General features: G+C 48.1%; 1 protein-coding gene across 1 annotated transcript in view; it reads right to left on the reverse strand.

The window, feature by feature from the left end:
• LOC147685106 (uncharacterized) overlaps positions 1 to 19525 on the reverse strand; it is a 359065-nt gene extending 339540 nt beyond the window's left edge. Inside the window, exon 1 of the mRNA XM_086940991.1 lies at positions 19194 to 19525. Coding sequence (XP_086797117.1) covers positions 19194 to 19266 — 73 coding nt within the window. The 5' untranslated portion in view covers positions 19267 to 19525. The remainder of the gene's footprint in view (positions 1 to 19193) is intronic.
• Positions 19526 to 21056: the final 1531 nt, after the last annotated feature.

The raw sequence follows: 21056 nt of genomic DNA on the forward strand, positions 1-21056 counted from the left end.
AATGTTTTGTTTTTTTATCTGAGAGAGAACACCCTAAAGCCAGTACTGAGGAATCAGGGGTTAAGCTGTAGACCATTTAGGGCAGAGGAGTCCAACTTAAGAGCAGATGGGCTGGATCTGTGGCAGATTTTCTGGATTTCCATATAAAGATACGTTTAAATATTCAGTTGTTATCCAGAAAATCTGATATGAATTAAACTGCCCTGGTCTTACTTTACTTAGGACACTACTGGGCTCGGGCAAGCGATGGGAGCAGGCTGCGGTGAGGGGCTTTTAGAGGTATCGGCTGAGGGAAATAGTCCATCATACCGTTCCCAGGTAGGCCTTGATGTGCCTCCTTGGCACAAAGTGCGAAACATGTGCAGTGCTCAGTGGATCCTCCGCTAAGGCGGAAGAACTTCGCCCCACTGCTCATAGAGCTGTGAAAAAGGAAAAATAAAATGATAATAACAACTTTATTATCATTTTATTTTTCGCTACTGTAGGGCTGGGTTAGGGAGGGTGGGGCTACTGGCTCAGGGAGGGGGAGTGGTTTGTGCACACATAGGCCTGCCGTCTTGGCCTGGCCAAACAGTCATGCACACTATAATGCATGGGCCAATCAGCAGAATAATCGATGCATCCATTTGATTAAGGAGGAGGCTGTGGCGAAGAGAGCACCACAGGGCGGCTCTACCCCCTCTCGCCTTCCTTCTGGGACAGCCTTCCCCTTTCGAGATGTGCCTGCTGTGGCCGCTAGGTGGTCTGCGTCAACACCCTCCCACCTCACACCTCCACTCCTGCCTCTAATGTAGAGTTGGTACAAGAGGCGTGGGCATGTGCGAGGCCTTCAGGGTGCTTTCTTCTTTGCCCACTCTGCTCCAGTCTGGCAGAGTCTTGCCTAGACTAGGGCACCGTAGAGCATCCTGAGTGTCCTGGGGAGTCCAGAGATGGGGGTATCTTTTTGGAGGTGGGAGGCCGCCTTAGCTGACTGACTGATGTCTCACTTTGTTAAGAATTTCTGCCTCCTGGAGTAGAACAAGCTCCCTGGTCTTTCTCAGAAATCAACAGATTTCTAGAAACATTAAAGCTGGCGCCCACCCCAGCTGGGTCATTGTTAGAACTGGGGGTCTCTAGTTGGCAGAGGTAGGTACCACTGTCCAAATAAGGACCCTTGCTTCTAGTCAGGGCAAGGAGATAACACTCTGAGATAACCCCTGCTCACCCTCTAGGTAGCTTGGCACGAGCAGTCTAGGCTAACCAGAGGCAATGCAAGACAGGGGACACAGCATCACAGCAAAGTCCTTCCCCTCTCCTTGGCAGCAAAGCAACAGCAGGTCAGTCCAGCAGAGCAACAGCAGGACAGTCTTCCTTCTTCAGAGTCAGCTTTCTCCTTGGCAGAGGTTCCTTCTTGATTCCAGGATGATCTAATTTTCTGTTGTCAGGGGTCCTATACTTATACCCCTAAAGTATTTGTTCTCTCTGTGCAAGTGGGCCCTGAGCCCGGTCAGAACCAGTTCTGGGTGTTTCCTGAGTACTTTGTTTTGCTGGCTTCTTCTTTCCTTTCAGAGTGAGGGGCAGGGTCGTCAGCCGCCCAGCAGGAGGTGGAGCCAGCATTGTGGAAGGCAGGCACAGCCCTATTCAGGCCCAGGTGCTAACTCCTCCCACCACTCCAGTTGCAAATGCAGTTATTCAGCCTAGGGCTGACTCGGCCAGCCTCCGGGGGAATCCCCAGCCCCTGTCACTCTCAAACCAGACAGTCAATACACAAACAGGCCATGCTCTACCTTTCACATACACTGCACCCTGCCCAGGGGGGTACCTTGGGCCTTCCATAGGGGTGACTGAGGTGCACAAAAAGGGAAGGGTTAGGCCTGGTCGGTGGGGACACTGACCAGAAGGACATGGCAGTTTCTAAACTGCCCATAGGCACTGCAGTGGCAGGCCTGAGACACCATTTTAGAGCTACTCATGTGGGTGGCACAATCTGTGCTGCAGGCCCACTAGTAGCATTTGTCATCACCAGCCCTGGCACACCCGGCGCACTTTACTAGGGACTTCATGGTGATACAAATATGCCAAACATGTATATCCAATCAGAATAACAATTTACACAGAGAGCATATGCACTTTAGCACTGATCAGCAGTGGTAAAGTGCGCAGAGTCCTATTGCCAACAGCCACGGGTCAGGAAAAATAAGGGAGGAAAAGCAAAAAGTTTGGGGATGACCCTGCAAGAAGGGCCAGTTCCAACAGTCATTAAACGCCACATTAGAAGCCGAGAGCGCCAGTTCCTTTGGCGCTAGAAATAGAGGCAGTGCTGCTGGTGTCCGCCCAGATTACCAACTCAAATATTCCTTTTACGTTCTGCGCTGAAAAAAAGACTGCATTTGGGCTCTATTTATTTTGAGCGCCTATTGCAAAGACTTCTGGGATTTGACATTTGACAGCTTCAAGAACAAAAGTAAAACAATCAGAAGCATTTGCAATGCAACAGGTCTTGCATTTAGGCAAGGTTAAGCTATTGTAATGACAATGCGTTTTATTTATGTTTCAAAAACTAAAACATAAATAAAAGGCATTGTCATTTGCAATGCCAATAGCTAAAACTCGCGTAAATGCGAGACCTGTTGCATTGCAAATGTTTTGTTTTTTTATCTGAGAGAGAACACCCTAAAGCCAGTACTGAGGAATCAGGGGTTAAGCTGTAGACCTTTTAGGGCAGTGGAGTCCAACCTAAGAGCAGATGGGCTGGATCTGTGGCAGATTTTCTGGATTTCCATATAAAGATACGTTTAAATATTCAGTTGTTATCCAGAAAATCTGATATGAATTAAACTGCCCTGGTCTTACTTTACTTAGGACACTACTGGGCTCGGGCAAGCGATGGGAGCAGGCTGCGGTGAGGGGCTTTTAGAGGTATCGGCTGAGGGAAATAGTCCATCATACCGTTCCCAGGTAGGCCTTGATGTGCCTCCTTGGCACAAAGTGCGAAACATGTGCAGTGCTCAGTGGATCCTCCGCTAAGGCGGAAGAACTTCGCCCCACTGCTCATAGAGCTGTGAAAAAGGAAAAATAAAATGATAATAACAACTTTATTATCATTTTATTTTTCGCTACTGTAGGGCTGGGTTAGGGAGGGTGGGGCTACTGGCTCAGGGAGGGGGAGTGGTTTGTGCACACATAGGCCTGCCGTCTTGGCCTGGCCAAACAGTCATGCACACTATAATGCATGGGCCAATCAGCAGAATAATCGATGCATCCATTTGATTAAGGAGGAGGCTGTGGCGAAGAGAGCACCACAGGGCGGCTCTACCCCCTCTCGCCTTCCTTCTGGGACAGCCTTCCCCTTTCGAGATGTGCCTGCTGTGGCCGCTAGGTGGTCTGCGTCAACACCCTCCCACCTCACACCTCCACTCCTGCCTCTAATGTAGAGTTGGTACAAGAGGCGTGGGCATGTGCGAGGCCTTCAGGGTGCTTTCTTCTTTGCCCACTCTGCTCCAGTCTGGCAGAGTCTTGCCTAGACTAGGGCACCGTAGAGCATCCTGAGTGTCCTGGGGAGTCCAGAGATGGGGGTATCTTTTTGGAGGTGGGAGGCCGCCTTAGCTGACTGACTGATGTCTCACTTTGTTAAGAATTTCTGCCTCCTGGAGTAGAACAAGCTCCCTGGTCTTTCTCAGAAATCAACAGATTTCTAGAAACATTAAAGCTGGCGCCCACCCCAGCTGGGTCATTGTTAGAACTGGGGGTCTCTAGTTGGCAGAGGTAGGTACCACTGTCCAAATAAGGACCCTTGCTTCTAGTCAGGGCAAGGAGATAACACTCTGAGATAACCCCTGCTCACCCTCTAGGTAGCTTGGCACGAGCAGTCTAGGCTAACCAGAGGCAATGCAAGACAGGGGACACAGCATCACAGCAAAGTCCTTCCCCTCTCCTTGGCAGCAAAGCAACAGCAGGTCAGTCCAGCAGAGCAACAGCAGGACAGTCTTCCTTCTTCAGAGTCAGCTTTCTCCTTGGCAGAGGTTCCTTCTTGATTCCAGGATGATCTAATTTTCTGTTGTCAGGGGTCCTATACTTATACCCCTAAAGTATTTGTTCTCTCTGTGCAAGTGGGCCCTGAGCCCGGTCAGAACCAGTTCTGGGTGTTTCCTGAGTACTTTGTTTTGCTGGCTTCTTCTTTCCTTTCAGAGTGAGGGGCAGGGTCGTCAGCCGCCCAGCAGGAGGTGGAGCCAGCATTGTGGAAGGCAGGCACAGCCCTATTCAGGCCCAGGTGCTAACTCCTCCCACCACTCCAGTTGCAAATGCAGTTATTCAGCCTAGGGCTGACTCGGCCAGCCTCTGGGGGAATCCCCAGCCCCTGTCACTCTCAAACCAGACAGTCAATACACAAACAGGCCATGCTCTACCTTTCACATACACTGCACCCTGCCCAGGGGGGTACCTTGGGCCTTCCATAGGGGTGACTGAGGTGCACAAAAAGGGAAGGGTTAGGCCTGGTCGGTGGGGACACTGACCAGAAGGACATGGCAGTTTCTAAACTGCCCATAGGCACTGCAGTGGCAGGCCTGAGACACCATTTTAGAGCTACTCATGTGGGTGGCACAATCTGTGCTGCAGGCCCACTAGTAGCATTTGTCATCACCAGCCCTGGCACACCCGGCGCACTTTACTAGGGACTTCATGGTGATACAAATATGCCAAACATGTATATCCAATCAGAATAACAATTTACACAGAGAGCATATGCACTTTAGCACTGATCAGCAGTGGTAAAGTGCGCAGAGTCCTATTGCCAACAGCCACGGGTCAGGAAAAATAAGGGAGGAAAAGCAAAAAGTTTGGGGATGACCCTGCAAGAAGGGCCAGTTCCAACAGTCATTAAACGCCACATTAGAAGCCGAGAGCGCCAGTTCCTTTGGCGCTAGAAATAGAGGCAGTGCTGCTGGTGTCCGCCCAGATTACCAACTCAAATATTCCTTTTACGTTCTGCGCTGAAAAAAAGACTGCATTTGGGCTCTATTTATTTTGAGCGCCTATTGCAAAGACTTCTGGGATTTGACATTTGACAGCTTCAAGAACAAAAGTAAAACAATCAGAAGCATTTGCAATGCAACAGGTCTTGCATTTAGGCAAGGTTAAGCTATTGTAATGACAATGCGTTTTATTTATGTTTCAAAAACTAAAACATAAATAAAAGGCATTGTCATTTGCAATGCCAATAGCTAAAACTCGCGTAAATGCGAGACCTGTTGCATTGCAAATGTTTTGTTTTTTTATCTGAGAGAGAACACCCTAAAGCCAGTACTGAGGAATCAGGGGTTAAGCTGTAGACCTTTTAGGGCAGTGGAGTCCAACTTAAGAGCAGATGGGCTGGATCTGTGGCAGATTTTCTGGATTTCCATATAAAGATACGTTTAAATATTCAGTTGTTATCCAGAAAATCTGATATGAATTAAACTGCCCTGGTCTTACTTTACTTAGGACACTACTGGGCTCGGGCAAGCGATGGGAGCAGGCTGCGGTGAGGGGCTTTTAGAGGTATCGGCTGAGGGAAATAGTCCATCATACCGTTCCCAGGTAGGCCTTGATGTGCCTCCTTGGCACAAAGTGTGAAACATGTGCAGTGCTCAGTGGATCCTCCGCTAAGGCGGAAGAACTTCGCCCCACTGCTCATAGAGCTGTGAAAAAGGAAAAATAAAATGATAATAACAACTTTATTATCATTTTATTTTTCGCTACTGTAGGGCTGGGTTAGGGAGGGTGGGGCTACTGGCTCAGGGAGGGGGAGTGGTTTGTGCTCACATAGGCCTGCCGTCTTGGCCTGGCCAAACAGTCATGCACACTTTGCATATTTCCCACCAGGGTCATGGGAGCCTGTGTGCATGGGTACTTCCTGCAGCTTCTTCTGGACTGGAGTCAGGAAGAGAAGCAAAGCGGAGACAGAGGAGAGGTGGCGAAATTGGTAAGTGAGTTTTTATTTTATATTTTTCAACACCCCGTCTCGCTACCCTCGTTCCCTACCAGCCGCCATTGCCTTTAGGTTAGGTTCCCACTATAGGAATACTATAAACATACATACATAGCCATCTCAAACAGCACCCTTGCCTATCTGCCTGAAAAGGTCACCCTCTGCACACCAGTAGCCAGGACACCATCAGACTGGCAGTAAAGAAATGTAAATAAGAGAAAACAAGTGAACAGGCCTCCTCCTTTGATGGACCTAGGATCTGGAGCAATGTCCCTGTAACCACCAGGACCGTCCCACCTGAGCTTAAATGTAGGAAATAGCTAAAGACGCCTTTTCAAAGAACAATATCTAACCACTACGTTTCAGTCTGCTTTCACTCCCGGAACCCAGCGATCCCACCAAACACCCCATAACTGTATGTTTGCCTTCGAACTGGTACAATCATCTGCTGCCTTTTAGTTAGGTTTATGCTATAGAAATATCACATACATGTTTACATACATATATCCAGAAGTGCTGGCTGGTTAACACACTGTAAAACCTGATCCAACAATACTACATTCATGCAGTCGGTAGAATATGACTGCACAAATGTGCCAGGAGTGATCCTAAATTGGCTCGGAGACTATCTGTCCTGGTTTTCACTAGCCAGACCCTGCTGCTGTCAACACGTTTCCTGCCCTTTTAACATAAGTCAGCCAATCGCACAGTTTTAGGGATGGACAACAAAAAGAGCTCCTTAACGCAAAGCTGGCCTTTAGGTGTGGCAGCGCTGCTTCCCCTAAATAAAATATAGGGAAACTGAGCTGCACTTTTATAATGCATGCTAACAACATAACATGTGATCAAGATCACACATTCACCCTGAGGTTTCTCTGCATCAAATAACTTTGCTTTGATAACTTTATTTCGGTCAACACAGACCATAAAAATGCAAATAAAATAAGTACATAAAAGCACAGAATATTAAAACAATAAATTACATATACAATAAAACTTAAGCCTAAAATTGGATTAAACTTGATAGTTATCACACTATACAGTACAATTAATAGATAAACACAGATATTATAGAAAACTTCTCCATCTACGCCACATACCAAACAAAAACCGTGATGCAGCAAAGACGATGGGAGGATGGGTATCATATCTTAGAACCCTAGAGGCTTGGGCACATTGGCTAAAACCTAAGTTCCTACAGAGTGGAATCAACCAACATTTCCTTATTGTCTGGTAGGCTGGGCAAAAAAACAGAACATGGCATACATCTTCTTGCTTGTAATTACATGCCGGGCATACGATATTCTCTGCATTAGCCCATTTACATGTAAATGCCCTAAGCGTAAGGCTGCCAATCCTAAGCTGCATGTAAAGTTTCCTTGTAAGGGAAGGATAAATTAAGTCCAAAAAATCCTCCATTCTGGGTTAAATTTTTATTTGAAGGAACTCCACCGTCAATCTTCCCAGAGTGGTGCGTCTCTGGAGAGATATTAAGTTCTGGTTCCTAGCATAGCGCAGCAGCTCAGCTTTGGTTATCCCAGGGCAACTATCTACAGGGTTCTCCCATAGCTCAGGTAAACCAGTTTGCCCACAGAGTGCCCTAATGTGTAGAAGCCACGGAATGTTCTTGGTTTTTAAAGCGGCCCACACCTCTGTGAATTCTTCTTTGTAGGAAACTAATTCAGGCACGGACAAAAGCCTCTTCCAATACATCAGCGGCTGTGCTGCTGCTGCCTCCACTATAGGTTCTAACCTCAAGTCCATACGCAGGGGAATAAGTGGTGTGCTCGTTGGTAGGCCCAGTAAATTCCTCATAAAGGCATGTTCTACCCTCGCGAGACTGGTTATACGTTTGTGTCCCCATAATTCTGCTCCGTACATAGAATCCGCTCTGGCCTGGAGTTTATAAATTTCTACGACCGGTGCAGCAGGCTTAAAATCCAAAGTTCTATGCACTTTACTGATTCCCCCCACCACTTGGGATAGACTAAGGGCCACCTTTGCTGTCTGAGGACCCCGATCATAGTTTTCCGTTACGGTAATACCCAAGTACTCAAAAGTCTTTACTCTTTCCAAATACGTACCATTTAAAAGGGGGTTAGGGCGAGTTTGTTTAGGGGGATTGAAGATCATAAACTTGGTCTTATCCAAGTTTATCTCTAGCCCGCTCAGTGTGCAGAAAGCTGCGAAGCCGTCCAGGGTGCGCTGAATGCCCGTTGATGTTTTGGACAACAACAAAGTGTCATCTGCAAACATCAAAGCGGGCACTCGCCCGGTCACCAGCCTTGGGGCATCATTGTCTTTTACTCTCAGCAGATGATCTACTAGCCCATTTATATGAAGACAGAATAAGGTTGGGGCCAGGACACACCCCTGGCGTACCCTCTTCTTCACAGGGAAACAAGCCGACAGTTCCCCGTGCCTCCCACACTTGAGCGTAGTTATTCGTGTGGAGTCTATTCAAAATGTCCAACATATATGTGGGTAGGCCCCTACCTAGCAATACGCCCCACAACTTTTCCCTCTGTACTAAATCAAATGCGGCCCGCAGGTCCACAAAAATGAGGTAGAGGCTGCCACCCTCCACACACACCGTTTTCCAAAATAGTACCTGCAGCCTAAAAATTTGGTCTATTGTGGAAATGCACATCCTAAACCCAGCTTGGAATATAGTCAAAATCTCATTTTCCTCTATCCGCCCCTGGATTCTGTCTAAGATGATCCTGCCCATTAGCTTTTGTGTGGTGTCTATCAAGCTGATGGGCCTATAATTAGACGGGGTTAGCGGACAGCCTTTTTTATGGATAGGGACAATCTCTGCTCCAAGCCAGGTATCTGGCGGGTCATTCCCCTTGAGTATTGCATTAAATAAAACAGCCAAATATGGTGCCCAGATTTTAGGTTGTGCTCAGAATAAATCCCCAGGAAGCTTATCCAAGCCTGGGGCCTTGTTAGGTATAAGTTTGGCTATTGCGGTCTCAACCTCCGTAAGCGTAATGTCCAGGGGCCCACCCAAATGATACTTACACAGGGGGGCCACTATCCCCTTGCCCCGCTCAATATCCAAGGGCCCCACCAATCGATGCTCATGGAGGGGTCCTAGGGTAAGGAGCGGGGAAACCTCTTCCACATCTCCCATCACAGGAACCGTCAGCCCCTCCAATCTATGCTCATGGGGGGGTCCAAGGGTAGGGGACAAAGATAACTCTTCAGCAGGGTTAGCATATAGTGCCCCAAAATGGGCTTCCCAAACTACAGGTGCTATATTTGCTATGGGAGGTGGTCCACCCCCACGCGTTCCGGTACTAACAATGGCCCAGAATGACTTGGAGTTTTTAATCAGGAGTGCTAATCTTAGTTCTTCCCATCTGTTCACCTCCCAGTTTTTCTTTTCCCTGTTGACAACCTGCTTATACCTGAGCCGACACTGCTTTATACTAATTCTATTCTTATCTTTTATTGCGATTAACAGGTCTTTTTTTGCTTTCCGACAGGATGCGTCATACCAGGGGTGAGTTTGGGCTGGGGAAACCTTTGTTCTTCCACAAGGGTAGAACACGTCCGATAGTTTAGCAATCAACTGCTTGTGGATTTCTACAGTCCTAATCCGAGCCTCTCGGTCAGGAACCTTTTGTCCCACCTCCCCCATTTCTATCAGCTGCGGTAGTGCCAGCTGATATATTCCTGCAAGTTTAGTCGGAGAGTCCTGAAATTTGGACCACTTAATTTGCCGCCTATTGTTAGAAAGCAGGAAAGGCGGTTGAGCAGAATTAGGCTCAGGGGCCGGGCTAGACAAACCAAAACTCTCTGGTTTCAGTGTCAGAACCAGGGCATTGTGGTCACTATCGCTCCGCGGGTGGACCTTAAAATTCAGAACCCTGTCCCAATGTCTGGCTTCAACCAATATGTAATCAATGTTGAAGTTTTGCCCTAATCTGTTGAAGGTGGATAAGCCCGGTCTATCTGGTTTCACCCTCCCATTACACGCCCGCAGAGACGCTGTAAGGGATAATGATTTGATTTGGAGAACTAGCGGAGTCCAGGCTCACAGGGGCTATCCGCGGCTCATGAATGCGCCAGTACTGATCCTCATCATCTAGTTCACCCATGTCTGGACTGGCAAGAGGTTCGAACTGGCAGTTAAAATTTCCTCCAACTAATAGGGCTATTGCGGTGTCAAGGGAAGGAATAAACTGCCCTAATATATCAATGGTACCAGATTCCTGCCCACCCTGCGTAGGCCTAGAATAAATATTAAGTAGGGCAACCTGAGTGGAGTCAGGGAGTGCTAGAAGAACACATTGAACATCAAATGAGTTGGTTAGAATATGGACTGCCTTAGCACCCAAGTGTGTACCCACCCAAATCGACAGGCCACCCGAGGGTCTCCCCCTACCCCTGGCTGTGGCCAGGATATCAAAGGTGGCAAAACCAACCCTCGCGGTCTCTGCCAGCGCCCACGTCTCCTGCATCAGGCAGATGTCATGATTTTCTATAAAGAGGCCCCACTCAGGCATAGATGATTTATTTCTCATCCCTGCCAAATTTCAGGACAGGACTTTAATACTACCATCCTTAGCCCCAGGACTAGTTGGGCCTGAATCTCCCACTGGGCCATATTCACCAGATACTGCCTCACTAGGGCACATCGGCCTCTCAATCACCTGCGTTTGTTTCTATTGCTTCACCCATTGGCAGCTCGGCAACAGAGAAAAATACAGCCTCCTGCATCTCGGGCGATAGAGCATCAAAATCTACAGCCGGGTAGTCCCTCCCCATACTCTGCCCCACATTAGCCCCAGTAGACTCCCTGCTCCCCACATCCTCTTGTTGAATAATGGTAGGGGCACAGAGGGGATTAGCGTCATCATGGCTCCCTATTCTCACTATTTGGGGGCCTAGTTCACTGGCTACTGGCGGTGGGGGCCATTTGGTCCACTAAGTCTAGAATACTAAACCTGTTATTCTGGGGGAACAATGAGAGCAAGGGGGTAGTTGGTTGTGGGGTTTATTGTTACCCAACTGAATGGAACTCATGTTATGACCCTCAGAAGGATGAACGGTTGAGTGGACCGGGGACAGATCCAGTGACCATCTGGTCAAACACAAATTCCTATAGTGGAAGTAGTGGCCGACTGTGACAGCGGGCCAGCTTCAGTTGTGGGCAGTGTGAGGATCTGGCACAATTGGGCATTGTGAAGAGTGGGCGCTAGTGGGCAGTGTGAGATCTCACACTGATGGACAATGTGAGAAGCTGATGCTGAGGGACAACATGAGCAGCTGGCACTGGTGGACACTAGGAGAAGCTCTCATGTGTTATGGGCATTGTCAGTGTCAGAAGGAGGCATGGGTAGGCAGTGTAATGGCGGACATGGGTGAGTAGTGAGAGGATCTAGAATTAGGGTTATATGCCAAAATATTGCGAGGAAAAAAATTGTCAAACAAAAATATAGCCAGAATAACGGCTGCCTCAATATTGTGAAGTTAAGCATAGATTTATTTTTCTTAATTCCACATCTACCTACTTTGAAAATGTATAGATTACCAGGGTACACACGTGGAGTTTAGAATAGTAGAACAGTACATACTTAAATATACCTGCCTTGATTATATTGTGTTAGTCGAGATTATGGCTGCAATATTTTTTGTAGAACGATATTTCATACTCTATATTCTGTTACAATACTCTGGTACTACTGGGCAATGCTGATGGTAGAGAGTGGAGCTGGCAAATGTGGGCAGTGTGAGATGCTGGCACTTGTGCCAGGATGCACATGTTGTGATAATGGACAATGCCAGAAGTTGGCACTGGTGTTGAGCCTGAGTAGTTTGCAGTCATGGACAGTGCAAGAAGCTGGCACGAGTAGTCACAATGAGGACCTGGCACTGATGGTTAATTTGAACATCTGGCACCTTAAGAGGCAGTGCATGAAGATGGATTTGGAGAACAGTGGGTGGAGCCTGGTTGGATTGGGAATGTGGGCAGTCGGGCATTGGGTGATGGGCTGGTGCCTCAGGGTCATCTGTGAGCTGGTTTTAGGGCCTCTGTAAATCGGCCAATGGAAACTTATTATCTTCCCTGGTCCCCGCTAAGCCACTGTGAAATGTTGTCAGCATCATGGCACTCCCCTGCCATGCTGTCAAACTGAGGCTGGAGCCAGATGTAGTTGTGGCCCTTTGGGCATTCTCACCTGGGCCCCCTGCCTCGTGTGGCCAGCTGGTCTAGAAGCAGTGTCATTCCCCCGCCCCCCGGGCCATCACTTTCAGGACATGGCAGGCATGGGGAGGGTTGGAATATGCAGGGGCCTCGTGGGCGGGAGGAGAGGGGTGCTGGGGGTGTTCTCAGCTAAGCCCACCTGGAGCAGCAGCATCAACTGGTGCTTTTCTTGAGCACCTGCCAGGTTATGCGTTAAGTCTATAAGGGAATGGGGAGGGGTTAGTGAGAGAAGTGGCCTTGTTGGGGCCCTGTGTTGTCACCTCGGTCCCAGTGTCTTTTAGGCCTTGGTGGAGGGGTGGGGGGAGTGTTTTCATAAACCTCACTGTGAGGTCACCTTTCCCATAGGAAAAAGAAACATAGGATGTAATGTTATGATCTCAGAGCAGTTGACATTGGAACTGGGGAAGTATGTTCGAGTTCTGGCCACATCTCGACATCCACTGATTCAGAGCAAATCCCTTAATCTACCTAAAATAAAAATGAATGTGATCTTGTGCAATGTAGCTGGTGCTCATGGTAATTGCTGCAATGCCTTTGTATCAAGTTCACACTATATAAAGCTACAAAAAAAATACGAATTATTTCTAATTGTAGGCCAATTCTTTTAGAGTGCCAGGGCCTAACTGTGAACCCAATCTGACCCGGGTGGAGCTAGAACTTATGGAGCATCAGCCGCTGCCCATGCAGGTAAGAGTGGTAGGACCAGTTTGGGGGGATTTTGACGACAACAACGGAAAAGTAATTTATTTATTTAATTTTCCCTCGTGGTCGTCTGTCAATTCCTCCCCCCCACCCCCGCCCCAACTTGGCCCACAGCTCTTACCTGCATGGACGTCGGCTGTGGAGCATGTGAAAAGCTCACACTTGTGTTCTGGCGCTGGTGGGCTGTCGGGAGCCATGAACAGTAGACTGTGTGAGAATCTCGCACTGGGTAGGTGTGAGGAACCCACACTGCTGTTGTGGACGTCAGCCTTCTTGCGCACCGTATTGCAGTCTAAATGCCCATTTGGGCCAAAATTTAAGAAAAATTCATGCAATGAGGAAAAGCAGCTTAACTTGTTGTGCTGTGTTGTGAGAAAGAGAGAGAACAGAGCAGTGCCATGTCTACTAAGCTGCAGCACTGTTTTTCTCTCCCGGCGCTGGCGCACTTTAGACAGCCAGGCGCCAGCACACACACCCTTTCACCAGAGTGCGGGGATGTGAGCAGGAGCGACCGGTGCAGGTAAGAGCGGTGAGGCGGGGTAGGGGTGGGGGGGACTCGACAGACGAAAACAAGGGAAAACTAACTAAATAATTCATATTCCCTCGTCGTCGTCTGTTGAGTCTCCCCACCCCGCCCCACCACTCTTACCTGCACGGGTCGCTCCTGGATGGGAGCATTCTGTAAGGAATAGTTTTCGTACTGAAAGGGGATCCTTCCAGTACAAAAACTATCCATTATCACTTTTCCTGCTTTGAATGCGTGCTGTACAATGTGGTATGCATGCAATGGAGGAGAAATAAAACATTTTTCCTCTTTATACCTGCCTCAAGGAGGCGGGAGATTGTGGCGCAAATCTCTGTCTACGACTGTTTGCAGATATGGAATCATGTCAAAACCCATAGGTGGTTGCATAGGAACACCTATGCAGCACCCATGGAACACCACCTTGACGCAAAGTAATACGAAGCATCTCACCGCACAACTTTGTGGTACTTTGTGAAACTATCCAATGTAAATCCACATTCACGTTGGATAGTAAATCCCAGGCCTCGTCAGGAGGATCTCACCGTGGGTTGTTGCTTCCGTTTTGCTCCCTCAACTGCCCAACCTGCTTCCAGTGAGGACATCGAGGCTGGGATTCTGGGCGCAAAAGAGGGAGATTGCCAAACCCTCACCGCCGCAAGACCCCCGCGAGGACTAAGTGTCCTAGCAGCCCTGTGCCGCTGACACCTGAGGCTCATTAGCGCTGCTGGGGTCTTAACATCTCGCCTCACCCGCTTCGCGGTTGCCGCATCGTCAGGAGGATCTCACCGTGGGTTGTTGCTGCCGTTTTGCTCCCTCAACTGTCCAACCTGCTTGCAGTGAGGACATCGAGGCTGGGATTCTGGGCGCAACAGAGGGAGATTTCCAAACCCTCACCGCCGCAAGACCCCCGCGAGGACTACGTGTCCCAGCAGCCCTGTGCCTCTGACACCTGAGGCTCAATGGCCCCTCCCATCATTTGTATGTAACTGACTCTTATACCCACTCCGCGGGACGCGCGCGGGCGCACGGGGCGGGCCACTTTCTTTCGCCTGCAGTCTAAGGAAAGTCAAGGTCAGTTTAAAGATATCTGGTTTGCTTTTACCGACTGGTTTTCCCGCTAGTGGGATTATTTCATTTGCTTTAAGTATTCACTGTTGTAATAAAACCCCTTACAATGGCGTCCTCTAAGGTGGGAAAAGGGAGAAAGTCGATCCCAGGCGGGTCGTTTACAGGTACTGTTGACCAATTCCTTACCAGGGCATCCTCCATGCTGGCACATCAAATAGTTGATATTGATATTGAAATTATGGGGGATTGACGTATATAGAGCTTGTACATCGATTGTGCACAGAAGCATGTCATTAGTGAACTCAGATTTGTGGTTTTCCAAGATGGTGAAAAAGTGCGTAGTATCCTTTATGTAGGTTGTCATGGATTGTACTAATGGTTGTAAGTGTTTGTCAATGTACCGTCCAATCGAGAATAGAGTTTACTGTTGAGACGATGGGTCTACATGGTGGGTGCGTTGGGTGTTTATGCACCTTGGTTAGCATATATATGTAAGGTATGGATGGATTGATTTTGATGAGATATTGTTTTTCTTTCTGTCCGATAACCCCCAATTCTACAGTTTTGTCAATGAGATTTACCAGTATTTCCATGAATTGTTTGGTAGGATTTTGATCCAGCTAATTTTGCCATAAGACTGGTTTTACTCACTAAACATACTTTTCACTATCAATTCACAGGCTTAAATGATTCTCGGGTCCACAAAAATTGAGTTTTGAATTGTATATATTGCACTATGAAGGGAGATAAGGCACTTCAAGTGAGAGACATGATTAAAAAATGTTTGTTTGATACTGTTGCTTTGACGATTGCATCACAGTTGTGTTTTTGTCCTCAACAGAATACTATGCCCCTGAAGAAGGGCACATTGCCCGAACTGCATTGGGCGTTCGATTGTTTGATTTGTTAAAATGATTATAACGTTGAAGAAAGTATGATTTATCAACAAAACGAAACTTTTGAATAAAACTTTATTGAAAAGAACTGAACATTAATGAACATTATTTTCTGAGTGCTCTATGAGGACGTCGTTCCCTGCAGGAATAACGCTACCATATTCTGTTATTTGACTCCCACGACCCAGAAGGGAGATCTCATTCAGCACCAACATACATTTAACTCACCAGTACAAACTTCATATAAACACGAGTGCGGGGATTCTGCCAATACAGTGTTAACTAAAGTTGACCTGCGCTCCCACTACAGGAACTATAATTTAGCATCCCTACATGCGAGCTCTACGGGGGGAAGATTGACTACCGAGTTCCTCCAAGTCAAAACAGATTATTAAAAGGAAGAATTCTTAGACTTGATATACCCTGCAGCAGCCAGAAAATTATATATGCAATTCAGAATGGGTACTCTGCCACTTAGAGTGTTTACCAGTAAATGGGATAGTGACAAGAGTATGAACTGCCCAGCTTGTGATTCCCACCTGGAAAATGATATACACGTTTTTTTTTCTGTCCAGCATATCAGGTTGCACGAAAGCACTGGGTAATTTCAATTTGTAGGAACTTAGGCTTTCGTCAGTGTGCCCAGGCACTCAGAGTTCTTAAATATGATACTCTTCCGACTGTCGTTTTTGCTGTTTCGCGTTTCTTGAACAGTATGTGGCATAGACGCAGGAAACTGACTAATGTAGTTATTGATCAATAGGTGCTATTGTATTTTAGTAGGATTCTTTTGTTCGATAATGATATCAATGTTTAATCCTTTTTAGGTCTTTACAGAATTGTATATTTACTCTGTAAATTTGTATATTTTAAACACAGTATGTATTTATTATTTTAATTTTTCAATGTATGCATTTTATCCGCACTTTTATGGCCCATTGTGGCCGAAATAAAGTTATCGAACGTAAATCCCAGCATAACACTTTGCGTCAGGTTTGTGTTACAACAGTAATGCCAGGCACTACTAAATCTGGGCCTCAGTTCTTGGCCTCTCTGGTAGCCTTGCCCAAACTACTGTAGCAACGGCGAGTTGCCATCGCACCTGATGTCATCATCATAGACATGATGCCTTCCACGCAATACCCATCAAATCACTCTAACGCTCCACTACCTCAGGATTATCTAACGGTAGGTTGCCAAGCACGTCCCCGGAAACGTGAACACCCCCTGGGTAGTCTGAGTGGTGGTCCTACTTTTTTGGGATGTAGAGAGCGGGGCGTCATCAGTGACCCTTCACTCGAAAATGAGGTCAAAGGCCGCCCCTTCCTCGGGGGTGACCTACGGCATGAGTGCACGTCGCCAGCCATGGGCGATGTAACCAACGTGACTTTCATCTAAAAATAGCAGCGAGGGTGTTTTGTGCAGTTCTGGCCCGTCGGATTTCGCCATCACATCTATTGTATTTAACAAGGAATACAAGCTTTTTTCAAAAGAGTCACATTGTGCAGGCTGCCCCGTCACTCATCAATTTCGCCTCTGGTTCCTCAACAACTGAAGAAATAGAAAACGACCTACGTCACTGCGGAGCGTGCTGCGCCCTGGAACCGGAAAGAAGCATCTACCCAGAAACCCCCTCGCATGCTAAGTGGACTATAAGTACAGACCCATTCGATGAAGGCATTTTTAATTAATCTAAATGAGACCTAATTCTGACGTTTTATTTAATCTAAATGAGACCTAATTCTGACGTTAGTGGATGTGAACATTCTACCTCCCTGGATCGATATTGGACATTGTCTCCGTAAAAGATTAAATTAATGTGTTTTTGTTGTTGCTATTTTTATGTTGCTTAGCTGGTATAGTGTCCAAACCCTGTCTCGGGCAGATGTTATGAATGCTCAGCTGCATGGTACTCATTACACCTGCCACAGGTATGTAAACTTAAGCGCCATTTTAGCATGTGGCCTGTATGTAATATACAGATTTCTGCAACAGGTGCATTAACTGGAGACTGCCCATTCGGTAGGTGTTTTAAGAAACCCTTCCAACTGTCCTCCGTGGCTGTGATTGGTCACTAAGGCCATTCTCTCTTTTTAATGCGAGTTTCAAAATAGGGCGCAGCCAGTGGTATGTTAAAGGGACTGGAGTGGCATGTGTAGAGTTGGAGACCATGAAGGAGGGTGTGGAGTGAGGAACCGGCACAAAAAGACGATTTCATGTGCTTTGGCAGAAACAGCAGAATGGCCCCACTAAGCAAGGGGGGCACAAGGGGACGCGCTCGAGGAGGACTGGGTATGTGTCTGAGTATGTGGTACGCAGGCTTGGAAAGCCTGTGCCAGAAACAATCGACCAGTGGTACCAAGTACACACTGGTAGAGCAGGAGACCGTATGAGGGAGGGCCTTGTGTTTGGGACATTCCATGTCTACTGGCTGTTGGGGGGAGTGTGTTGACACTGCGCGTGGAAAAGGAGGGGGGAGGAGGTCACTTACGGGGACTGGGAATCCCAAAGAGGGAGGTGGGATGAGGGGGTCACTGCTTCATCAGCGCGGAACAAAAGGACACCAGTCGCCTCTCTTAATCTATCAAGAGACCGAGAGATTCCCTTCTTCTGCAATATTGCTTTTAGCCCAAACAACTTGCCAGTTAGAGAATGTCTTTTCATTGGCAAGTTGATATCATCAGTGCCAGTGAATTGTGGTAGTTGTAAAAAAAATTTATTGCTCTCAGCTGGAGAGTGGGAGCAGGTGATTAATCCTGGATTTAAAAGGAGTGGTTTTACTGTGGCCCATCCGCCTTAGATATCCGATAGACTATAGAGGAACGCGTGACTTTAATGTCACGTGGCGTGGGATGAGTGGGCCAGTGCGTGAGAATCCGGCTTGTTAGTAGTTGACCAAGGTAAGTGCCGTTTTCAGGGGTGGGGCTGCTGAGGGGAAATCATGGAGTGGGAGCAAAGACCAATACAATTTAACGCGTGGGAGCAGGCAGGGACACAGACACACATGATAAGCATGTGTCCTTGGCTGCGTAATTATGTGTTATTCTTTGTCACTTGTCATAGTCTCCTTGTTCACTGTCTTTATCTGTGCATCAGTATCTTTCAGTACATTCACCCATCTATCGAGTATCGACGTCTCTACTATGTGGTTCCACCACGCCAGGCTTCGAATTAGCAGGTATAAGACACGAGGGTCCCTAAAACACTGTCCCAGGGGCATTACATAGTAAAAGGGAGAAGATGTTTATTAAAATAAAAACAGTACAGCGGGTTCGGGGAAGGGTTTGATTCAGCAGGGCACCGGTCTCACTCCATTTTTTTTATCGTATGGGCTCTGCATGCGTTTTGTGACTGTCACTTCTTCCTCTTATAGTTATCCCCTATCTTATATGCATTGGATGAGCCCACCTCAAGCAAGCTGGTTCTTTGATGCACTGAATCTATTTTGGGGTGAGAAGTCTGGAGGTCGGGGGCCTTCTCATCTAGGACGAGGTCGCCCACATCCACCCAACCACATTGCCGCTGCGGCAAATGTCTGAGCGGCGGCGCAGCTACAGCCCTGCGCCCCCACAAGAAAGGAACAACCCATGGAAGGGGTTTCCTCGCCACCCCCACTAGAGGGGGACAACCCCGGGAAGGGGTTTCCTCGCCACCCCCACGATACCCCTTCTCTTTCTTTATTGAGGAGGGGGCGGAGTCAAAAGCAAACAACACAACTGTGTCACAGAAGACACCCCACAACTATATTGGGGTGGGGGGGCAATTTTTACTCTGGCCTCAGATTATACCCCTCCGTCCCACCGCTGCCCCCTCACACCCTGTCATCTATTCACTCACCTGCTTCGCCCACCAGAGTGGCTGGCTCCTCCCCGGGGGCGACCCCGCCGTCTTTCACTGCTTCCCCCGGCATGCCTCCTGCATTCAGACCGCCCCCACGCCTGCTGAAGAGCTGCGCCTCAATAAAGACGGGGTGCGCACGCGGGACATGGGGCGCGCGGGCTCGTGCGCTCCCGCGCGGGACGCCAGTCCTTGTCTGCGGGCGGCTCGCGCCGGTCTGTCTGCGCCCGTGAAGCTCCGCGCGCCTCTAGGATGCCCTGGTCCCTCCTGGCGAGGCCCGCCGCATGCTCTGCCGGAGGATGCTCGCGGTGCAGCTTCTTAGTCCCGCCCGCATTGGTCCAGCTCCTCCGAGGGATGGAGAGAGCTCCTACTGGCCCTGCCTGAATAGCTCTGTCATGCTGAATGATGTCAGCAGGATTTGTCCCCCCCCCCACCTCCTCCTCCTCCCAGAGAAAAGGAGGGTGTGTGCTAAGCACTGCAGAAAGGGGAGGAGGAGCAAGGGGGAGGATGGGAGGGAAGCATTAGCTATTTATAGACGTATATGTGTGTTTGTGTACGCAGATACATATTCTTAATTTCTTATGCATGAGTATGAGCTTCTAATTTACAGTCTAATGTGTTTATAAAACACTCAGGCATACGTGGCCTACTGCGGCCTTTCAGCAATCTAAATAGGTGGAGTAGCAAGGTCACACATGTTTCAGATGATGAGTTTGCAGTCGGGACGTTGCTGCACCTAGAAACTTAGGGGGTATACATAGGTCGAAAGTCACTGGCACAGTGGCCTTCTAATATCTGGCTCCTGATTTTCTCATTCCGACCGGACCGGTATGTTTTCCTGTGGAGGATACACGTGTCACGAATCCCCTGACAGGTGCCTGGCTGTTTATGATGTTGTCACCCAACAGATCGACGGCCTCTATTGGCCAAAGCGATGTTTTTTCCCGGGTGATTCCCCATGACCTGACTCATGGTTGCTGGCGGCTAATTAATAATGGTGGGCGATTATAGGCCTTTCTACCTGCACGCCAGGAAGAAGACTGGCTGGAGGCTTTCCCTGTGCAGTCCATGTAGTCTGTCCTGACCAGCTCCCTTGATTCCCTCTGATGGTAGGTAGGGCTTGGGTAAATGAGGGACTACTCTGAAGCCCTGGTTCCCTTGGTGGTTGTATAGTCCATACGGCTGTAGAATGCAACATAGAAATGAGTGCCCATGCATACATTGCGAAAAAAAATACTCCAGGGACTCAAGGAGCCCAGAGGATTTCTTAGCACACCGCCAGCATCGCTGTCAAATGCTGGCATTGCTGAGTAACAATACTATTTCATATTTCTTCACCACCGGCCATGAAACCGCCTGGTGTAAGTGCGCTTTAAAATAATTTTAACATAACATAACACCGGCCTTTTTGTCTCACTCTTGCAGGTTCTTTTTCATCCCTCTTTTTCCCTCCATCACTGTTTTCCTGTCTTTCCCTTCTTATCCAATATGTCATCCTTTTCGACCTTTCCCTCTATTGCTCTGGTTCAATTTCTGATGATCCAAAAACTTGAGTCCCGGTGCCCACTGCACCTGCCCTGTCGGTGGTAGTCGGAGCTGCTGTCTCCCACATTAATGCCTGTCTCCCTGCCTGGGACCGTGTCCTCTTTCCCCAGAATAAACCCCTGTTAAGCCCAGTGAGTGTGTCTGGGCTCAAATCACACACTGTAGAACTCTTTATGATTTTGGGTGAAGTGATTTTCACAATGGTCCCTAATGAGCTCTCCATCAAAATACAGACTGCTATATCTGTTCACACGCAAGGCACCCGTTCCACAACTTCATTACCACATTACGCTTCCATAGACCAGTGGAGAAGGCTAC

Source organism: Lissotriton vulgaris, chromosome 10, assembly GCF_964263255.1.
Source record: "Lissotriton vulgaris chromosome 10, aLisVul1.2, whole genome shotgun sequence".
In the NCBI taxonomy this organism is placed as follows: domain Eukaryota; kingdom Metazoa; phylum Chordata; class Amphibia; order Caudata; family Salamandridae; genus Lissotriton; species Lissotriton vulgaris.